At 39.6% G+C, this 23,224-nt stretch overlaps 2 protein-coding genes across 5 annotated transcripts; both read left to right on the plus strand.

Moving 5' to 3' along the window:
* Positions 1-1,246: 1,246 nt before the first annotated feature.
* Positions 1,247-12,590, plus strand: LOC148886646 (smoothelin-like protein 2). Of its 4 annotated transcripts, XM_089016926.1 has the most exons (13): positions 1,272-1,349; positions 1,419-1,464; positions 1,529-2,088; positions 6,732-6,792; positions 6,864-6,917; positions 6,987-7,139; positions 7,898-8,005; positions 8,085-8,213; positions 8,918-8,975; positions 9,064-9,186; positions 9,293-9,407; positions 9,680-9,831; positions 10,889-12,590. In XM_089016926.1, the coding sequence occupies exons 3-13, from the start codon at positions 1,660-1,662 to the stop codon at positions 11,013-11,015; spliced, it is 1,509 nt and encodes a 502-aa protein (XP_088873052.1). In that variant the 5' UTR covers positions 1,272-1,349; positions 1,419-1,464; positions 1,529-1,659; the 3' UTR covers positions 11,016-12,590. The 4 variants fall into 4 exon arrangements, with proteins under 4 accessions (XP_088873051.1, XP_088873053.1, XP_088873054.1 ...); XM_089016925.1 differs by having other exon boundaries at positions 1,247-1,349; positions 1,419-2,088; XM_089016927.1 differs by lacking the exon at positions 6,864-6,917 and having other exon boundaries at positions 1,247-1,349; positions 1,419-2,088.
* A 336-nt stretch (positions 12,591-12,926) lies between these two features.
* Positions 12,927-22,833, plus strand: LOC148886647 (adapter molecule crk-like). The gene is made up of 3 exons (XM_089016929.1): positions 12,927-13,466; positions 16,517-17,100; positions 18,742-22,833. Exons 1-3 carry the CDS (start codon positions 13,247-13,249, stop codon positions 18,874-18,876), a joined length of 939 nt encoding a protein of 312 aa, XP_088873055.1. The 5' UTR covers positions 12,927-13,246; the 3' UTR covers positions 18,877-22,833.
* The last annotated feature ends 391 nt before the right edge of the window (positions 22,834-23,224 follow it).

Consider the following 23,224-nt stretch of genomic DNA (forward strand, 5'->3'; position numbering starts at 1 on the left):
GAAAAATCAATAAACTTGATTTGATAGTCTTTTGATATTGTGACTCTGTGTCATTTGTGTCAATTCAAAAATCTCGCAAACACCCAAAAAATGTACATTTTCTGCTAACGATTTATGTTTTCCAGTCTTCTTCAATTGTAGTTTGACATCCCCGCCACTCGAGGTCGCTGTTGATTCAACGTAACGCTGTTGAGTAGTCATTCCTGCCTTAAAGCATCAGAAATGCTGGACACGTCTCATTTTTTTCGTTAATTACTCATCACATTATGTCTTTGGATGATAATAATAATAATACATTTTATTTGTAAGCGCCTTTCAAAACTCAAGGTCACTTCACAGTCACTGGATCAGTTTTTCTGTGGGTGAGCAGTGACAGCCACATGTGCCAGCGTTCACTCAACCCGGAATAACTCAAATAAATAAAAAAAACCTAGCTAGCTAATAGATAGCCATCTAGCTAATAGCCAACAGATGGCCAGCTAGCTAATAGCCAACAGATAGCCAGCTAGCTAGCTAATAGATAGCCAATAGACAGCCAGCCAACCAGCTGACTCGCTAATAGATAGCCAGCTAACTAGCCAGCCAGCTAACTACCACATAGCTAATAGTCAGCCAGCTAGCTATATAGCACTTTAACAACTGCTGAAGATAAAACAAAGCACTAACATAGAAAAAAGGAAATGCTACCACTTTGTTGAAAAGAAAAAAACATTGCCAGAGACCATGGCCAGCGCTTTATCGGCACCCAAGCAAGAAAAATCAAAACCCAACCGATTGTATGATACATTTTTTAACCTGTTTTTACTTTAAAAAAAAAATCCACGTGTGCACATGAATTTAAGCAATGGATATGGTGAGTAATCGTCAATCATGGTAAACAATAAGAAAATTGGAGATTAAAAACAATTTTGTAAGTATTACTACTAAAGTCGTTTCTATTTATAATTGTATTTTATTTATTGTATTCTATTTGTGATTGTATTTTATTATAGTACCTATGCTTGTCTGTGACTGTAAAATGTCCTTGAGAGCTTTGAAAGGCGCTTGAAATGTAAATTATTATTATTATTATTATTATTATTAAGTCCACATATTTTTGTCTATCACGTACCTTATCCCTGGTTGCCGAGGGAGGCTCACAAACAAATAATTCAAGCCCCTCCTAACTATTGCCTTACCCCCCCCCCCCCCCCTCTCTCTTCCTCCACCCCTTTATGTCCCAAAATACATAGACAAGCCTGTTGCAGTCAAACCCATATGGGACACTTGAGTGTCCAGTGGAAGTGAAGTGAAATACTCACCGGCAACGTTTCAAAGAGGATGGGACAAGAACCAGATCCTTCCAGAAGGTTTGTTTAATCCAATCTCTAGTTCCAAATTTGATATGATTGCTTAACCTTGCATCTATCTATGTCCAGATTTTCCCGTTAGATGAACAAAGACGCAAGATCCAAGTCCGAAGTGAAAGATAAGACCCTTGTTGAAAGAAGTCAAAGTTCCTCGATGAGCGGTTGTTGTGATTCCTTTTAAAGCATCCGTACCGGATTATTAATCTGGACATGCAAAGTATCTATTGAGTGTTTCCATCTGGAGAAGAAAAGTCGTCATCTAGAGAACTCTTGCTTCTGGAATCGACCGTGGTACTTACCATAGACAGCCATGGACCAAGGCGCAAAGTTTGCCGAGGAGAAAATAATCAGCAAAGCCCTGGTGGAATTCAATGCCACCTTGCAGGCGGCCGTGAGAGAAGTCCACGTGGACGTGAGCGCCTTCAAACAGCGCATCGAGCATCGTATGGAAGAAATGAACGCCTCAAGTGAGCCTCTCGTCCAAGCAGTTAGCCGACTACAGGAGGAGAACCTGCAGCTCCATTCCAGGTTGGAGGCCCTCAGCCGCCTGGTCGAGTCTCTCGCCGGAGTGCAAATCGATAGGAATTTCCCGGCCGCCGTGTCGAAGGGGAAGAATAGTGAGCAAGGTGCGGAAAACGGCCTTCTAGAGATGCAATCTAGGAACCAGGAAGTCCAGAGATGCTCGATTGGTCTGACTCCACCTGGATCCCTACCACCATGGAGAACCAAAGAACTTAATGTAAGCATTCAAAGCAGATCTCTTAAATCATTCACATCATTCCAAAATAACTAAAAAGACTACCGTATTTTCCAGTGTATAATGAATGAAAAACATTTTCCAAGTAGAATACAGACACTCCCCTACTTACGAACATTCGAGTTACGAACAACGGTACATACGAACATTTTTGTAGTAACATATGTAGTATTCTCTCCAGTTTTACATGTACATATCTGGATCTGGATTTTATGAAATGTTTATTTTTCATTACAAACCAATACAGCTTACTTATAAAAGCTACTTATACAAGCCTTAAACATACAGCACTGAAGCAACTTACGAACAAATTCAACTTACGAACAAATTCACCTGATGGACGACCCTTCTTAACGTTGGGAGCGTCTGTATTTATTCGAATCAATGTCCCCCTCGATAATCAGGGTTTATAAATGTCAGGTTGTACATGTAAATTTATTTTTCAGATACAAGCAGATAGAAAATCAATCGTGAATGGTGCAGAGGGGGCTACAATAAAAAAAAATGTCAACGGTCCATACGAACATTTTTGTGGTAGCATATGTAGTATTCTCTCCAGTTGTACATGTACATATCTTTCTAGAGCATATGTTTTATTAAATGTTTCTTTTTCAGTACAAACCAATAGAGGTTACTTAGACAAGCCTTAAATATACATATATATAAACCTTAAACATACTTATATAAGCGTTAAACATACACCCCATACAAAATATAACACTGGATCAACTTACGGACAAATTCAACTTACAAATGAATTCAATTTACAAACAAATTCGACTTACGAACACATTCACCTGACGAACGACCGTTCGGAACGTATCTCGTTCGTAAATTGGGGAGCGTCTGTATATACATTTATAAAAGTATTCCACAAATAAGGCAAACCGCATTATAAGGCGCGCCAGTAGTGGCTGCGGTTACGTTTTTTATATCCCAGCATGGACCGTGTACTACTTCCTCTACAGGGGGGAAATGGAGTAGTTGTGAGACCTGTTTTGGCTCAATGTGACTTCACATATAAGGCGCATCTGAGTGTAAGGCGCAGAGGCATTTTTTTGAAGAAAATGAAGGTGTTTGGGTGCGCCTTATACACCGATAAATACACTAAATACCAAATCGGTATCCAATGACCGCCCATCCCTCAAAAATAATCGTTCCTGGAATTAGTCCAAATCATCTTGATGCTTAAACCCCCTGCAGTCATTTGAACCTGTCTAAATCCTGATCATCAGCCTTAGCTAATGTTTGTTTAGCTAACGTTTGTTTTCGGGATTGGTTTCTCGCCCCCCAAAAAATGGCTCAGGGTGAACCTAGCGACCATTTTCTGACCTGAAAATTCACCCCCTCTTAAGTTATCATACCTTTCACTGACTTGAACATCTCATCACCAATATCATTTCACGCGATTATATCCTCACACGCTCGCTCCTTTCCCGAAGCCTGACGATTTATTGCCGCAACCGTCACCGCCAAAAGGTCATGACTATTATTGGCCCCAAGTTTTTGCAGTCCGGAGCTTCTCCGTATCGGCTTTCGTCATATTCCTTTCCTCAACTCAACTCGTCCATGCGTATGAATGCCAGGGTAGTGGAACTAACATAGTCATTCATAGCTGATCATTAAGGAGACCCCGAAAAAGACGTGTGGATTTATAACGAGAGTTAAAACTGTTCTTGTATAATGCCATGATGTAAAAATAAACCCCTCCGTGGTGGAGGAATAGCTCGTCGCAGCTTACCAGACTCTTAAAGGACAACCGACACCATTTATTTGTTTCCTAACTGACATCAGAAGAACATTTTATAGCATCTAAAATACCCAAAACACGCAGGCTGATATTTTTAGTCAAATGCTAAACAATAAAAATGAGTTAAAGTGTCCCAAAACTACTTCAAAATAACCTCGGAGATTTTCAGAAGGTCCCGCCCCCTTGTTCGTGACGTCACGCCAGGACGTCTTGCCTTGCTCTAGAATCAAAACAATGGCTTCAGATTCGGAGAAGACGCTTTCTTGTTACTCATCCAGTTATGAATATGATTCAAATAGTTCTGAAGAGGAAAGCATAAATGTTTCAATTAAAGAAGTCCTCCCGTATCTAGCTATCTAGCTGGCTGGCTAGCTAGCTCTCTAGCTGGCTAGCAAGCTATTTATCTGTATATCTATTAGCTATATAGCGAGGTAGCTTTCTAGCTATCTAGGTCACCGAGTCTACTTGACGTTTCTGCCGCTGCTCACGCAGAAAAAATATCCTGTGACTGTAAAGTGTCCTTGAGAGTTTTGAAAGGCGCTTATAAATATAATGCATATTATTATTATTATTATTATTATTATTATTATTATTATTATTATTATATAGGCCAGCCAACAGCTAGACAGATAGCTGACAGATAGCCAACAGCTAGCCAAAAATATCTTTTTCTTTAGCACATCCTCATAAGTACTCGTGTGATCCATTAGCTAGCTAGCTAGCTTGCTTTCGATCTATTTGAGTTACTTCCGGGTTGAGTGAACGCTGGCGCGTGTGGCTGCCGCTGCTCACCCACAGAAAAAACTTCTCCTGTGACTGTAAAGTGACTTTGAGAGTTTTGAAAGGTGGTTAGAAATGAAATCTATTATTATTATTATTATTATTTAGTAGTAGTAGTAGTAGTAGTAGTAGTAGTAGTAGTAGTATGAGCACCCAAGCATGAAACAACAAAACCAGAACAAATTCGGGAATGGCGCTCTACGTCATATTTTCAATTCCCGAATAAATTTGTGAATGGCAGTGAATGAGTTCAACAGTACAACAGCCATTTTGGTAACGCCTTTCCAAGATATTCGCAGAGTTGGACGGGGGCTTCGGGTTTGAAATGGATTATGGGCTGGGGTCGGGGGGTCAAATGGAGTCAGTCTGTGACATCCTACTGAAGGGGGCCCACAGATCACGCAGGCGCTAATCTTCCATCCTGGTGGCGAGTTGACAGATTGAGAAGTCTGGCTATAAGTGTTGCAAAAGAGGCTCGGGGTGTTTGGGGTGGGGGGGGGGGAGTCGTTGGTGCAAATACAGGCCAGGTTTCAGGGTGATATACTTAGGCGCTTCCCCTCCGACCCTGATTTTGGGGCTATATTGGGACATAAAAACAGAAGGAAAATCTTCAAAGATCTAAAATAGCCTCTTTGTGGGAACACACGTGGTTTCAGCTGTCAATGAGGAGAATCTTTCAACTGCTAAGCTACATTAGCGATTGTCGAATAATACAATAATATAATAAATAGCGATTATTCGAATGTCCCATTCGATGCTAATGCTAATGTAACAGCTTTTTTTGTATGGAAGCATCTTCCTTTTCATGATATATCACATAAGCATGAATAAAGTTAGTATAATATGCATGAAATACGCATTTCAGTCAGCCACATAAACAACTTAGTTTAACGCAGTGGTGGACAGTCAAGGCCTGCAAAGGCTTCTCTGCTGGCCTAAAAATATCTGAATCACGGTCTGAAGTCAATTATATTTTGTCCATAAATTCTTATTAAATACAGTAAAGTCTCGTTATATCGATATTCAAGGGAGTCCAAAAAAATATCGATATAACCGGGACTATCGATATATCCGACCCTGTTTGCATGTAATTTTCCCCGTGCGTGCATAGAAATAGTATCGATATAACCGGGACTATCGATATATCCGATATCGATATAACGAGACTTTACTGTAATTCCAAATTGTCTTCCTTTCATGACTTTTCCCCTGTTGCGCTGCTTCCAGGTGGTTTTTCGTATTTAAGCATTTAACCAATCACATTTCAGCCATCATTTGTTATCAGGGTCAGAAATCTAACTGGACACCTTCAAAATCAGTTCTGCAGGCCCTGGAGCATGAAGTAAGGGTCAGTGAAACTGTTGTTCAGACTTTTCGCTTACTAGCCAATCATAGTTTCCGAAAACCGCTCTGATGACAACCCGATAGTGACAAGCGCATACTGGCCAGCGCTAGCACATCGTATCAGTAGTGATCTGCTATTGTGTTGATTTAATAGCAATTTTGTCAACCCACAATGGCCGAAAGAGGAGAAGAAATTAATTTGGTTGGAGATTTACTCTTAAAGCCATTTTCACGATGACTTTTTAAGAAAAAATGGACACAATAAGAAAGATCGGTCGGTTACTTCCTGGCGAATGGTGCCCTCTAGTGGACTTGTAGTAAATCACACTACACTTTTTTCAGTCTGGATCGTTTCCGACATAGCACTACTGAAGGCCTAGCGATGAAATCCAAAGCCCGCCACGGGTTTTACGCAACGTGAACGTTCCATGACAAACGATTGCAGGATGTCCGGTGGGCTACATTGCTACGTGTTTATTTTAGCGCAAGTTGGTTTAAAATGCCACTGCGGAACCATCGCCCTCGATGACAGCGGATACACCCTGGAACGTAAACAGTCAACAGGAGTCGCCACGTTGCGTTGCTAAGGCCGACACAAATAGACACAACAGCAGCTGTGCAGGTTGCATCACCTAAGCCGGCTAATGCTAATATTGATCCTGATCGTAACCCCCATCATTTGGCCCCCTTTATCCTGACTGCTTTATGTGAAACGCATCAAAATTTGACATGTCGTACTCTCCTGAAATAGGGAATGGGGGCCCAGGCAGAGAAGCTCATTGGCTCAGTGGAACACCAGAGCAGGAAGCAAGGTGAGCAGACATTTTTTTTTCACAATTAAACCAGTCATGTGACCATCCAAAACTTTTGGCTTTTTATTAAGAATACGTAGCCCAATCCCACGTGTCTCTCACCTCCAGATCCGGCATGATGCCAAGTAAGTTTCCCCCCCGTACCGTGAATTCAAAGTTATTTGTCGATTCAATCTGTCTTTCAACGCGCTCAGTCCAGGAGAAGTTCGACAGTCCAACTGAACCTCATCTTCCCATCACCGCAATGACGAGAGTCAGCTCGGACGCTGCGACCGTTGCCCATTCTGCGGCTACCGTGGTTAAAACGACAACCGAAACCACAATCAAATCCTCCAAAAATATTAGTGGTGAGTAGTGTTACCAAGCTTGAGGTTGTTGTTTTTAACCGATTGGTTATTTTGGGTTCAATTCAGAACAAAGTTTGTAGGACTTGAGATCAAGTCTAGACCAAGTACTGTAAAGTATAGAAAACAAAGACTATGAGGGCTTAGGACCAAGTCCAAAACAAAACTCAGAATAGTTCAGACGAGCAAAGTTGATTCCAAGACTCAAAAGACGATATGCACTCCAAATGTCTCCACTCCAGTGCCAGGGTTTTTGTCATTTTCACTCAAATTGCAGGACCCACAGAATATAGAGTTTTAGGACTACATAAATATTCAATAGAGCGTTAGAAATCTTAGACTCTCTTCTTTCATCACAAAAAAAAAGTTAATTCCTAAGTTATTTGGGTCTGGAGTTATCTGAGCTTGAATAAATTCAGGAATGAGTGTAAGACGATAGAAGACGGATTCAAGACAGACCAAGACCTTGACGGTTTGAGATAAACTGACTCCAGTGAGACGTTAAATAGTTGGGGATGAAGTCACGACTGAACCCATCGATGGAAAGGTTTCTTCAGCCGTCATTTGTACTTCTAAGAAGTACTTCTTTGAAGTACAGACCACTCCTGTACGACTGAGAGCTTACACAGACGTATCAAGACTGAAATGTTGAGTAGTTAAGGCCAAATCCAGAAAAGTATTTCCTCTAAAAGGTGTTCCTGGATCCAATGACCTTCCATCCCAGGATCAATTGATTTCATTGGCATATCTTCCCCTCACAGATATGAGCAGAAGCAACCCCGACGTTTCTCCTGCACCTAAATCTGTTCCGATTCCATCTCTGCCAGAATCCCACATCGTAAAACCAGGACAGTATCCATTTCGACGGGGTGAGTCCTTTCGATCCCAAATCAATGACCCTATTCGTTTGTTCTTGTATTACCTTTCTAAAATGGATCTTCTGATCAGATATCACCGATACCAAACCGCAATCGGGTCTCTCAACCTCGGACAAAACTGCCACCATGTCACCGCCAATTGGGTCACCTACATCCCAGGAATCATCTGTAAAATCCGGAGAATACCCCTTTAAACGAGGTACTGTCCCTGCCATCCGAGGTAGACCGATAGTCTTCATACCTGTAGATGGTTTTGCCATCTTGTAGATTACATAAAAACGTTCTGGTTCCTCACTGCAGCTCCAGTTCTCAGGACGCCGAGTCCGAGTCTTAAAAGAAGTGTCAGCTTTCCTCAACCAAGTCAAAAACAAGTCATTTTTTTGTCTGGTGTTTTGTATCTTAGGGTGTCAAACTCATTTTATATTGCCATACATGCGGATGTGGAACCGTCGCGGCTTGGAATTGAAGCGGATTTACGTGAGACAAGAGATGTGAAACAATCTCTATTCGTCAATGGATGCTTCAGCTTCGTGTTTGCTTTTGACATTTAGCTCGTAGTAGACGTGCACATTCCACCATGATCCACTGGTGAAAAGGACGCTTTGATCTTCTCTTTCGTCTGGAACTGCTACATACAACAAAGAGGGTGCAGAAAAGTGCTTCAGATTCATGGATTTTTCCCCCCGCTTTTAAATTATCCTTTGGGCCTGATAGTGTCTCATTGGGGACCGGTTCCGGCCCATGAGCCTTAGGTTTGACACCCTCATTTTAAATGGACATACATAAAGTTTTGCTGTAGTCTTGATAAGTCTGTCTTCTACATTCCTGAAAACGGACTGTACCCATATCAATTCAGTTGATTTTTATTTTCTGAACTGTTTTTTTTTTTTAATATATTTACAGAAAAGTTACTTCCTTCCAAATCCGTCATAAAACCAACTTTATCGACAAATTTTGAAAAGTAAGTCAACCGCATACCCTGATGTACATTTTCTTACGCTAGCTTTGGTACCTGCGGTTGATTTGAGCTGTTTTTTTTGCTTCTCCAGGAAGAACAACAGCCCTCCCGTGGAGTCTAAGCATGATCCGACCAAATCCAACACTCTTCCTCGTTCTGGTGGCGCTCAGGCTAAACGCGCTCTATTTGAGAGAATGAACTCCGACCCTGTCAAGTTCGTACCACAATTTTTATTTTTTGGGGTATTTTTTACTCCAACAAATGTTATATTGTCAATTAGCTCTGAAACAGACGCTTAATGGACATTTCTATTCAAATAGGCCGAAGGATTCTAAGCCCAAATTGAAGCGTTCCCAAAGCTTTGGAGTTACCAGCGCTAGTGGTATCAAACATATCCTGTTGGAGTGGTGCCGCTCCAAAACCATCGGCTACCAGGTATGAAAATTGAGGAGGGTGCTCCAGAACTAAAAGTCAATATTCTGTGGGTCTTGCAATTTGAGTGAAAATGACAAAAACCCTGGCACTGTATTGGACACGTTTTTGCACATCGTCTGGCAGTGAATGAGTTAATAGCTAGTAGCCAATTCGAAATGTTTGGTGTCTTTATAATCCAATAAAAGCCCAATTTTAGGACTCCAAAAATATCAGTTCTTGGGAAATCTTCACATTATTTGTTTTATAAACTGATCAAACTCTTCCTCCCGTAGAACATTGACATCCAGAATTTCTCCTCGAGTTGGAGTGACGGCATGGCCTTTTGCGCTCTGGTTCATTCCTTCTTCCCGCTGGAATTCGACTACAACACGCTAAAGCCCGCCAACCGGAAGCAAAACCTGCAGCTGGCTTTCACAACGGCTGAGTAAGTTTATTTATTTATTTAGTTATTTATTTATTCATATATTCATTTATTTGTTTATTTACATTTTATTTGTTGATTTATTGATTTAATACAGTAAAGTCTCGTTATATCGATATCGGATATATCGATAGTCCCGGTTATATCGATACTATTTCTATGCACGCACGGAGAAAATTACATGCAAACAGGGTCGGATATATCGATAGTCCCAGTTATATCGATATTTTTTCGGACTCCCTTGAATATCGATATAACGAGACTTTACTGTAATGTAATAATTTATAAATGTATTTATTTTATTTGCTTATTTATTTATTTATTTATTTATTTATTTATTTGTTTGTTATTTTTTTGCTTATTTATTTATTTATTTATTTATTTATTATTTGCTTATTTTATTTGTTTATTTGTACATTTATTTACATTTATTTTTATGTATTTATTTATATATTTTTATTTTGTTTTGTTTTGTTTAATTTTATTTTATTTATTTATTTGTTTATTTGTTTATTTATGCATTTGTATATTTATCGATGTATGTATTTATTTATTATTTATTTATTTTTATTTGCCCATTTATTTATTTCTTTTATTTGCTAATTTATTTATTTATCAATTTATTTATTTATTTATTTATTTACTTACTTATTTTTTTATTTGCTTATTTTATTTGTTTATTTGTACATTTATTTTTATGTATTTATATATTTTTTTGTTTTGTTTTGTTAAATTTTATTTATTTATTTATTTTTATTGCATTTGCGAGAAGCATTTTGGTTTCGATTTAGGAACTCAAACCAACGCAAGATTGGTCTTTATTTACTCGACTGCAGGTAAACCGAGAATCTGCCAATTTAGTTATTTTCCGCTTGAGAATTTTACCATTTGTTTGAACTTTTTCCTCTTTTTCTTGAATCTTAATCATCTATTTGAAAAAAAAAAAGTATTTCATTTATTTTCAATGACACTTAATTCATCGGGGCACGACACAAATGTCATTTTGACGCAATACGCTATTAATTTTACAATATTTCCTATGTTTGCCCTCCCGTGTCAGAACCCAGGCCGACTGTCTCCGTCTGATCGAAGTGGACGACATGTTGGAGATGGGCGACAAACCGGACCCCATGTGCGTGTTCACCTATGTCCAGTCCCTCTACAATCACTTGAAGACATTTGAGTAACTCACTGTCACTCTATATCAGAGACAAGTGCAAAAATGCACTTTTTTTTTGTCGTCGTATAACCACGTTTGAAGGAAAGTGATGCTAGTGTTCAAGCTTTGTGTGTCTCTTATGCTGTTGCGGTGTTGACAAAAGCAACTTTTGAGCTAAGCCTCGCAATATGACAATACTGCAGATGTGAATGTGCAAAGATGACGTGGGCATGCGACAGAATAGCTTAAAGAACAACCGACGTCACTTTTTTGTTTCTTAACTGACATCAGAAAAAGCATCTAAAATACCCAAAACGATATGATATTTTTATTCAAATGCAAAACACCAATAAAAATGACTTAAATTGTGCAAAATCTGCAAAAAAATTGAGCTGCGAATTGGGCATTTTCAGAAAGTCCCGCCCCCAGTTTGTGACATCACGCCAAGACGTCTTGCATTGCTGCAGAATCAAAACAATGGATTCAGATTCGGAGAATATGCTTTCTTGTTACACATGCAGTTATGAATATGATTCAAATAGTTATGAAGAGGAAAGCATACATGTTTGCAATCGATTAAAGAATGTATTCAGTGCCATTATGAGGCAACATTGAGGGGAGATGTCTCAATGAAAAAGAGGCACAAAATGGCGACCTCCTGTGGCCACCTCTTGTGGCCACCTCCGTTTGCACAGGCTGATAAATTCCTTATATGGAGCTTGGACACCCTCTTCTGACGGCTTTTGGGTGCAACACAAAGTTTTCAGACCAAACAATATAGCAAAATACATTGACGTGATGGAAGGACTGCTACAATGTGTCTTTTTTTCCGTGTGGGGCGTTCCTTTAGTGACGTCACATACGGACTCGTCACCAACTCAAAAACAAGACTTCCTGAATATTCAGCGCGAGTCTTAAAACGTAAAATATACCTATATGCGGTGGAATCTATGTAAAATACGCTCAGTAGAGGTCATTTGAAGCCATTTTACAAATTATGGACACAACTTGTCCGGAGACGTCGGTTGTCCTTTAAGATGCATTTAACACTGTGTCATAATAAAGCCATTTTCTAATGTTTTCCATTCTAAAAAAAAATGTTTTTTTCACCCTTCTATCGATTTTCTAAAGCCTCTAAGTAGCCTATTATTAACAGATCGGAGGCAAGGTTCAAACCCAGAACTTCACACTGTGAGGCAGACTGTGTCGCTGTGGGGTATCACGCTTTTCATATCGCCATCTACTGGCCAAATGAAAACATTGCAATTTATACGAATACAGTACGTTTTACAGCGTTTGTAGTAGACATTATTATAACTATGATCTATATTTTTTGAATTTGACAAAATATTCGTTGTTCATTATTAGTACGCATTTGTTGATGACATTTTTGATTATATTTGTGGAATCACCAAAGATTATGGACTGAATGCGTTATTGTGGTAGTAGTGTGTCTTTTGTCTTTCATAACTTGGGTGGAGTAGTGAAGAGAATTATTAACCACATTTTCAATGACAAACGGATTTTCACTTTTTTTGACAGGTACACTGTGTCCTTGAGAGTTTTGAAAAATTGCGAATAAATGAAATTTATTATTACATCATTATTACAGGTACGTATTATTAGTACATGTATTATTTAATATATTTATTTGATTTTGTTGATTCGCTTAAACGCAGCGTGGAAACCATTGAACATTGTTCGAATGAATTAGAGCAGTTTGTTTACAGGATTTCAAAATATTTTTTTAAACCATTCAATGTGATGATTGACATTTTTACTTTTTTGACTGCCGCGATTACATAATGACATTTATTTCTCAATATATGTCGTAAAAAAAATCGAATCAAATATCAACCTGAACGACGTTTATGTTGTGCCCCGACATTTCTCGGGGTTCGTGAATGCACCTCTTCCCATTGACCAAGGCATCCCTTCCGGTAGATGAGGTCAACTTTTCCCTAGATCCGCCATTTCGGTCCGGGACTTTTCTCGTTGCTCACTTGTTTGTGGCTTTCTTGTTTTATTTGATTACACAAAACACTCCTAGAAGTCTTTCGTCTCTCTAAGATAACGCAGAAACACCCCCGGCGGCTACGTTGTTCGCGAAAACCCGCCTCAAGACGGATTAGCGCACCTTTTTTTTCAATGCCGGGGAGCGACCCTGACCCAAAGTTTTTTGTATGAGTTGCGGATAAAAAGAGAGAGGCGAAGGAGGGTGAACAGGGCCTCGAGCCTCGGGGTGTTTATTGTTCAGTCATGGCCGGTAATTTTGACGCCGAAGACCGCGGGAGTTGGTTTTGGGGCAGGCTGAGCCGCCAGGAAGCCGTTTCTCTCTTGCAGGGACAGAGGCACGGCGTTTTCCTGGTGAGGGACTCCATAACCAGCCCTGGGGACTACGTGCTGTCCGTTTCCGAAAATTCCAAAGTGTCCCATTATATCATCAACAGCAACAGTAGTAACCGTCTATCCGGATCGGGTAAGGTTTGACTTTCGTGCTTAGTTTCCCCAGCTTTCCGTTATCCCTGATTTACTGCAACTGTTTAAAAAATGCCGTCCGACTTGCTATAATGCTGTGGCCCCCGTCGCTGCACATTCGGGAACAAAACTAGCACAGCGGACGCTCCAATTTGACGCGTTTAACCTCATCATACCGCCGTATTTCTACGATACCTTCGAAACACTTGTATATTATGTTTTCTAAATGTGCGTTTTAGAATTCGGCTCCTTTAATGAGGTGTTCAAGCTAGTTTATTTGAAGATAAAATAAGATTGTGTTGGTGGCGGTGGAAGGCAGTGGTGCGTTGGGGACCTAGCTCGTAGGCTAACTAGCACGAGAGAAAAGAAGTGTTAATTGTACAAATTATAACGTAAAATACAATAAATGTATGTTATAATCACCCGAACACTTGAATTCGAGTTAAAGAAGTGAAAACATGAGGTGTGTTTGTGATTTTTTTTTGTTTGAATCACACTAAGGTTAGACTGCTAACATGCCCATTTTCTCAATGCAGTCTGGCGACTCAACAATCCAAGAATCGGCCGAGACATTATGATAAAAATTGGGATTAGATATACACTTAAATTTTACTTAAAAAAATAAAACAGAAATCGCATTTCTGATATTGTGTTTAGAATCATTGTGTTCAAGTTAGAAGTAGGTAATAATAATAATAATAATAGTAATAAATGTAATTTATAAGCGCCTTTTAAAACTCTCAAGGTCACTTTACAGTCACAGTTTACGTTTTTTCTGTGGGTGAGCAGCGACAGCCACACGCGCCAGCGTTCACTCAACCCCGAAGTAACTCGAATAGATAGCAAGCTAGCTAATACCTAGCAAGTGAATCGATAGCGAATAGAAAGCTAATATCTAGTGAATAGATAGCTGTTAGCTAGTGAATAGATAGATATTAGCGCTTGAGACGTGAAACAAAATGGCACACCAAACAATGAACACCCTTAAAGATCATGTAAACAAAACAAACACCAGAATGTTGGACATAACACACATGTGGGGGGGGGGGGAATAAAAGAAAACTCGTAAAACATAAATTTGTTTCCATTAGCATTTATGCTAATATATTTCTGTTTTGATATGTGTGAAGTTATACTCAGTCCTAAATGTACTCATAAATGCAGTTTTGGCTTCTTTGTAGCCGAACGCCCCCTTCAACTAAGCAAATATTTAGGTTTAAATTGTAATCATTCTCTTGTAGTACCTGGAAGAAAAATTACAATCAAAAGTCTATCAAAGTATTACTGTATTTGAACCACTGTTTCCTTATGAGTAGAGCAGGCATGCTGGAGCCTATCCCAGCTGTCTTTGCCAGTAGGCGGAGTACACCCTGAATTGATTGCCAGACAATCGCAGGGCACACACATAGACAACTATACACGCTCAAAATTATATCCTCTGACAATTTACCTGTTTTTTATTGTTTTTTTTGGGGGGATATGGGAGGAAACCCAAGTACACGGAAGAACACACCGGAAGGATTCAATTTGACATCCTCTGCACTGCGAGACAAATGTGCTAACCCAAATCATAAGTCATAGTTTTGATATTGTTTAAATTAGACTGTAGCATTTAAATTTAGCATTTAAGATGCTAAATTTTCCATTGATGTGAAGTGTCTCAAAATAAAAATGAATGAACAGCTAGTTCTTAGCATCGGTGATGTGGGCTAGTCTGCTTAATACTGTAAGTTCCTCTTTTTTTTTTGAATGGAAATGGGCAGTCTGTGCTGTCACAACGGGGGGCGGGGTGGAGTTTTTTTTTTTTTTTTTTTTTTGGGGGGGGGGGGGGTGGTGACTGGTCACATCGGCCTTCGTGGAATGTCTGTCATCCGGCCTCGTCGCGCGCATGCACAGTCCGGCTTCTGAGTTTTTATCGCAAAACCTTTGCCCTTTTTCTTAGCCGTCTTCTGATTCGGTCTGCTTTTACCACCTTGTTTCCTGTATGGCGTTTATGGGAAAGTCACAGGGGACAGTCAATGGGGTGTTAAAGGACAACCGACACAATTTTTTTGTTTCCTAACTGACATCAGAAAAACGTTTTATAGCATCTAAAATACCCAAAACACGCAGGCTGATATTTTTAGTCAAACGCAAAACACCAATAAAGCACGGCATATAGCTATATTTTACGTTTTAAGACTGGCGTTGAATATTCAGGAAGTCTTGTTTTCGAGTTGGTGACGATTCCTGACGTGACGTCACGGAAGGAACGCCCCCTGACCGAGAAAGCGAAACACAATGCATTTTGGGTACTTTGTTTGGTCTGAAAACTTCGTGTTGGTCCGTGTTGATGGCGAAATTAGAAGGAAAACACATAAATAATGCAATAGTGAATCATTGTGTTGCACCAAGACTACTATTTGATACTAGTTGACACAAATTCCCAGCAGACAAATCAGCCATTTCCAACGGAGCTTGGGTGCCTTCTTGTGCATTTTCTGGGACGTTACATTGGAGTCCTGATGCCTCAAAATGATCCGGAAGGACTTCTTTAATCGATTGCAAACATGTATGCTTTCCTCTTCAGAACTATGTATCATATTCATAAATGGATGAGTAACAAGAAATCATCTTCTCCGAATCTGAACTGTCTGAAGCAATTGTTTTGATTCTGGAACAAGGCAGTTTGTGAATGAGTATCCTGACGTGATGTCACGAACAAGAGGGCGGGACTTTTTGAATCTCCCCAGTTTCGAGCTCATTTGTGGCAGTTTTGGGACACTTTAAGCCATTTTTATTTGTGTTTTGCATTTGACTAAAAATATCAGCCTGTGTTTTGGGTATTTTAGATGCTTTAAAACGTTTTTCTGATGTCAGTTAGGAAAACAAAAAAATGGTGTCGGTTGTCCTTTAAATATGACAGTTTTATTTAAAAAAAAAAAAGTCACTCCCAAACACTTTATGTGGCGTTAAAAAAATGAATTAATAGCGCCTTGTTTCAAAATAACCCTCCAGTGAACGTTTTTTTTCTGCTCCTTGGGTTTAACCAAGCCTTAATTGATTTGCCAGGAGCGCCTCCTCCACGGTTTCGCATCGGTGATCAAGAGTTTGAGGCCCTGCCGGCCTTGCTGGAGTTCTACAAAATCCACTACCTGGACACGACCACGCTCATCGAACCCATCACCAAATCCAAGCACATTGGATTCATCAGCTCCTCTGCCGCCGGCCCCCCGCAACAAACCGACGAGGGCGAATTTGTCCGGGCGCTCTTTGACTTCCTGGGCAACGACGACGAGGACCTCCCGTTCCGCAAGGGGGACATCCTGCGCGTGTTGGAGAAGCCGGAGGAGCAGTGGTGGAACGCCGCCAACAAGGAGGGACGCGCCGGGATGATCCCCGTCCCTTACGTGGAGAAGTACCGGCCCGCCTCGCCCACGGCGGGCGCCCCCGTGGCGAGCGCGGGACAAGGGGGTCAGGTTGGGGGCGCGGCGGCCGACGGAACAGGGTCGCCACAGGCCTTGGGTGACCCGGGTCAGTACGCCCAACCGGTGGTGGCCACCCAGCTTCCTAATCTACAGAACGGGCCTGTGTACGCCCGGGCCATTCAGAAGAGGGTGCCCAACGCCTACGACAAGACGGCGCTGGCCTTGGAGGTAATGTGGTTGTCGTTCTTTTTCATCCCCGACATTCGCCGTTGTCTTCAGTCGAGAAGCTGTCATCCACTAAATGGCCTCGTCGCGCCTCTACGCACTTAAACAAAAGTAGCTTGACAAATGTTAGCGCTGATGAGCCTATGAATGCAACATTGTGTTCATTGTAACGGCAGCAAAGCATTGTGGGTGCTGATAGAACAACAAATGACACATGATTCGCACCCACTATTAATCTGTTTTTATATTCACCCCCTACGAATCGATGAAAAGGTTTCTTCGGCCGTCATCCGTACTTCTTTGAAGGTGTCGGACGTTTCGTTCTCATCCAAGAGGCTTCGTCAGCGAACTAAATTTTTGCTGGTAGCTCTGGCCCTATGTATATCTATATATCCGTACTGTCCAGAGGTGGTGGGGCCAGACTTCTGCTCTGATAGGTCCCTGATCTAAGGATCGGTAGCGCCTGGCTGAGGGGAGTCGCTGGAAAAGGTGATGGGCAGGGTGCGGAGGGTCCAGCAGGATTTTCCGCACCCTTGTTTTGATTCTTGCAATGTGCAAGTCCTCGAGAGTGGGTAGGGCGGTGCCAGTGATTTTTTTTTTTCTGCCGTCCTAACTTCTCCGTTGAAGTCAGATTTTGTCCCATTTTTTTAAATAATAATACATTTCGTTTACTAGTGCCTTTCAAAACGCTCAAGGTCACTTTACAGTCAAAGGATTAGTTTTTCTGTGGGTGAGCAGCGGCAGCCACATGCGGCAGTGTTCACTCAACCCAGAATAACTCATATAGCTCAAGTTAGCTAGCTAATAGATAACTAATAGCTAGTTAGCAAATAGCTATGTAGCTATCTAGTTAACAATTAGCTAGCTCGCTAGACAGCTAATAGATATTGCTACATGATCCGCGCCACATATGACATACTTCTGTTAAAATAGCTCAAGAAACAAATTTAGTTAAACGACAATGGAAAGCTGTTCGTTTAACTTCATGGGTTTATATAGGGCCCAGAGTTACCAGCACAACTTTAGTTCGCTGACGAAGCTCTTCGGATGAAGAGCTTCCAGATATAACAACAAAAAATTCACTCATAATTATGAAAATAAATCACTCTGAAAACGACAAACACAATTTTGCAAAAGTTTTGGAAAATAGTCAAAATTCTACAAAAATAAAAAAAAAATTGTACGAAAAATAAGCAGGAAGATTTTAGCAAAATGTCATTTATCAGTCCGAGCTGTTAAGGTAAAATTGCGATATACAGTGATACCTTGGCTTACGAACTTAATTGGTTCGCTGACAGTGTGTAATGCGAAAAGTGTTTATCCCAAACATTAATTTCCCATAGGAAAACATTAAAATGAGAATAATCCGTTCCCAGGTCCCCATAAAACCTGATTTTCTACTAAATAAGCCTTCAAACGTGAATTTAACGTTCGTAAACTGAAAAGGTCATTAGTCAAGGCGTTCGTAAGCCGAGGTATCACTGTACTGTATTGTGTAATTCCCTATTCTCTGTCTAATTCCATATTTTCTCTCCAGTGTGACCCAATCTGTAGCCAAATTGACTATTTTTTGATCTGTCTACCTTTCTTGATATTTTCCACGTCATTTATTTATGTATTTATTTTTGGTTATGGTTTCCCCAGGTGGGCGACACGGTGAAAGTAACCAAGATCAATGTGAACGGCCAATGGGAAGGCGAGTGCAAAGGCAAGCGCGGCCATTTCCCTTTCACCCACGTGCGACTGCTGGAACAACATCACCCGGATGACGAGAGCTGAGAAAAGGCTTGTCGCCGCCAACCCGCCTCTTTTTTCTGCGTATTTGTCTGTAAAGGGGAGAAAAAAATTTATACAAAACAAAAAAAAAAAGAAAGCACAGACCCACAAAGCAAAATTACAAGCTAAACAAATTGCAGGGACAAGCTTTAGTGTTTTTGATGGACGCAGGAGCTCTGAAAATATTCCAGATTAATCTGGTGAACACTCAAACCCAAAACGAGATAACACTTTTAATTTTTGTATACTATTTTTTTTAATTGATAAGGTATATGAATGAATCTATTTTATTTTTCGCTTGCGCCCCCGTGATGAATTTTTAATCCAAACGTCTACTTTGTTGTGCCTCTTATTTCATATTAAACGCTCATCACACGTTCAAACCAAAAAAAAAAGTGAATGTTTACACACCCGTCCGTCTTAGGGATAGGTGATCAATTATTACTCGCCAAATCGATTGTATCTTGAAGCAAATGGAGGCCTATACAGATCAAAAGAAATAGGCTACGCTACATCCATGCTGACGAACAGCGATATTTGCCGCATTCTTTTGCTTAACGCAACTCTGGTATTGAAAAAGCAATTCCGAACAGTCGTTCACAATTATGAATTTTTATGGAGCGTACTCAAGACCGCGAGCTAATACCGCGAGCGTTAGCTCAATTCGCTAACATGAACAATTTTTGTAAAACAGACGACGGAATTTTGGCTAGGTCTTTGTATATTTTGTATCTCAACGATGACGGAATCATTGAGATACAAAATATAAACAGACCTAGCCAAAATTCAGTCTGTTTTACAGTTTGGTTAGCGCCCAAATGGACGCTAGCAACTTGTTAGCTAAGATGAAAGACCAAAATACAGTATATTCCTCTACTCAGTCTGGCCAGAACCCAAACAAACTACAAAATAGTTAACTATCATAGCTAAACAAGCATTCCCTCATCACACTAATGTTAAAGGAAAATATAAATAATCTACTTTTAGACACCAATTAAAACATTCGCTAGCCAAACTCCAGGTGAAAATCAGCTATGCTAAGTGTCTCCTGACTGTGATTTGCTACGTTAAAATGGTTGACCAAGTACCTAGCAAATATAACATTTTAAAACTCTTCCAAATATCGGTCTTCCTTCTGTTAGCTGTTGTCTTCCACCGTTTTTAATCACAACAATGGAATCGCTATGCTAAGTCGAGCTAAAACTCAAATTACAGTGACGATCGTAGCATTAGCTTGCTACGCTAAAACAACAAAAAAATGTAAGTATTGTTGGTTTATTGAGGGATGTAAAATGTATCTTCGTCATGACACTAAAATACAAAACCAAATGTCAGTCCTCTGTTGACTTGTATTTAACACCCAAATGTTGGTAGCGATGTTGCTAGTAGCAATTCCAAAATGAATGCTAATAGTTTCATAGCAACAATGAAACAACCAAACCCAACCTTAGTAATGGGTTACAACCTGAGCATCTGAGGCTACAACACTAAAGTTTTCTTACGACCCAGTATTGTTCTGTATTCCTCACTGCTGATTTTATTCAAAATTATTTTTGTTTTCTGTATGAACGTTTACTTTAAGCTCTACAATTGAATCTGCAAATGTTATTGCCACGTTAAAACTGTGAACCTCAAACCAATCTGAGACATTTCAAACCCAAATTTGACAGTCCTCACTGCAAATATGCCGCAAACTCTGTTTCGTCAAAAACATACACGCAATTTGCAGTGTTGTTGTGTAGTCTGAATACGTTTTTCCGACCAAAAAAATAAATAAATAGACTATTTTTCACCCTACTATCGGACTAAAATCCACTCTAAACTAGCACAGCCCTTTATTTTTACACACTTTCCGATGTCAGTTATTTTTAAGTCGCAAGCATTTCGTGAAAGACACAAAAAAAGGAAATGGAAAATGTTTTCAATGCCATGTTTACTTTCCAGGCTGCACTGAGACGTTTATTAACGCAAACGTTGTTAGCATGTTTGAGATTGAGACTATTTGCATTAAAAAAAAACAATAACAAAACGAGCGAGCCGCCTTATCAACCAGCCAGCCAATCTGTATTTTTTAACGCTTATTTCTTTATGTTTAAATAAATATTAAGCCATTTTTTTGAATGCAAACCTTTTTTTTTAAATTACTTTTAATTGAGTGCGGATCACTGATAAAAAAAAAAATGAGCCAACATGTCTTAGGTTTGCATTTTTATTACTTTTTAATACATTTCGGTGCCTGGAATATTTATTCCATGGAGAGAGAAAAAAACAATGAGAATATGATGATAAATATTGAGTGATCTGTCTCTTTTCTAGAGAAATATCTGAATCTTTCTAAAATACCAAAAAAATATAAACTACATTTTTGAGAATCATTTTTTTCCCCAAGATATCACAATTCTATGAAAATAGTTAACAATTAGAGTGATACCTCGGTTTACGAACCCCTTGGCTTACGAACTTTTTGGGTTACGAACGTTAAATTTATGAACATTTTACCTTGGCGTACAAACTTTTTTCGTACACGGAGCTGCCTCAATGAGTGATGTGTCGTTCGCGAACGAGCCCGTTCTTCTAACAACAAAATGGCAGCCGACTGTTTTTATCCTCTATTTTCCGCCCCCAGTCTTCGGTTAAAGCCACGTGATTGGTCAAGAACGCAGTAATGAGGGGAGGTGGTTTAAACATTAAAGAGACAGGCAGACAACAGTGAGAGAGTTTCAACTTTGATAGTTCAAAGGCAGAGTGTAGACTGCAAGGTTAAAATATCCCATCAATCAGGCTCCACAAACAACCCGCACAAGCCATCTGTACACTTGATGCAAAAAGCTATCAACCCAGCTAAACAGAACACAATTGATGAGGAACTAGATAAAATTATCGCAGAGAAAGCACCTCCAAGGGACCATTCCGAAAGATGGTGAAGGAAGGTTACGTTCCTCAAGTGTTTCATGCTGATGAAACACGGCCACTCCATTCCATCAAGCCATCAATGACCATCACAAAGATAAATAAAACGACTTTATTATACAGTACAGTTTATTTATTTAATTATAATATCATAGATCATTTATTATACATAAAATAAGGTCTATTTTCTGTAGTTTCAAGGCTTAGAAAGTAGAAAATGTGCGTTTTATGGGGACCTGAGAACGGATTATTCTCATTTTAATGCTTTCCTATGGTAAATTAATTTTTGGGATACACACTTTTTGCCTTACACACTCTGTCTGGGAACCAATTAAGTTCATAAGCCAAGGTATCACTGTCCATGAAAAAACACGAAAGAAAAAATGTGACAGTATTAAAATAGTCAAAATACCCAGTGAAATACTTTTATTTGAATGAAGTAAAAACATTTCTGAGGTAAAATATATCCTGGGTGATTTCATGGCACAAAAGTCAGCGCGAAAACAGTCACAATTTTTACAAGAAAAAAAAAATAGATTTTTTTATCCATATCATCCTATTATGTCATCAAGTCTTCCTTTTTACGTGAAGTAAGCCATATTACAAGGATATACCCGATATGCGTAATTTTACATTGAATGACATAAACATCGGTAACTGGTCATTTTACAAGGGAAAGAGGCATTTCAATATTACATTGTACATTTTAACATTCATTCTCATGTTTTTTTAAATACTTTTCTGAAAAAAATCCCTCGTGTGGCCTTAATACTGCGTTGTATATTTTAGACATGCTGCTAATTGCTGAAAGCGTCTTTTTTTTTTAAACTCATATAAATTCATTACATTCAATACATTCTACTTTCACAGAACAACATTTTGTGCCATTCTACACCACTGTTTAAAGGACCACAAATAAAATGTAAGATTTTTCCCATTTTATTTTGTACATTCTGTCAAAGTGTTAAAATATATTGCAAGTTTTTGGTTTATTTTTATGTATGGTGTTATGTGTTAATAATATACCTAGTCAATAAAAATGTACCGATATATGGATAGTTTGAACTTGTTTTATTTTGGAGGTTTTTTTTTCCCTTTGTGATGTAAAACTAGCTCTTAATCCTATCTATTAGATTTCTATTTGCGATCTATTAGCTAACTGGCCAGCTAGTTAGCTGTCTGCCTGGCTATCTATTAGTTGTATGGCTAGTTGTCTAGCTAGCTAGCTGTCTAACTATTGGCTATCTATTAGCTAGCTAGCTTTCTATGTATTTGAGTTACTTCTGGGTTGAGTGAATGCTGGCCGGTTTCTAACAAGGAGCCGGAAATGGGAGCCGTATTTTTTTTGTCCTCTATTCTTCAGTTAAAGCCACACGTGATTGGTCGGTATCCGTGGTAGGGGGGGGGGGGGGGGGTAGACAGGTGGACAAATGTTATCACA

This window comes from Hippocampus bargibanti, linkage group LG16 (assembly GCF_051943395.1).
Source record: "Hippocampus bargibanti isolate YZ-2025 linkage group LG16, ASM5194339v1, whole genome shotgun sequence".
Classification (NCBI taxonomy): Eukaryota; Metazoa; Chordata; class Actinopteri; order Syngnathiformes; family Syngnathidae; genus Hippocampus; species Hippocampus bargibanti.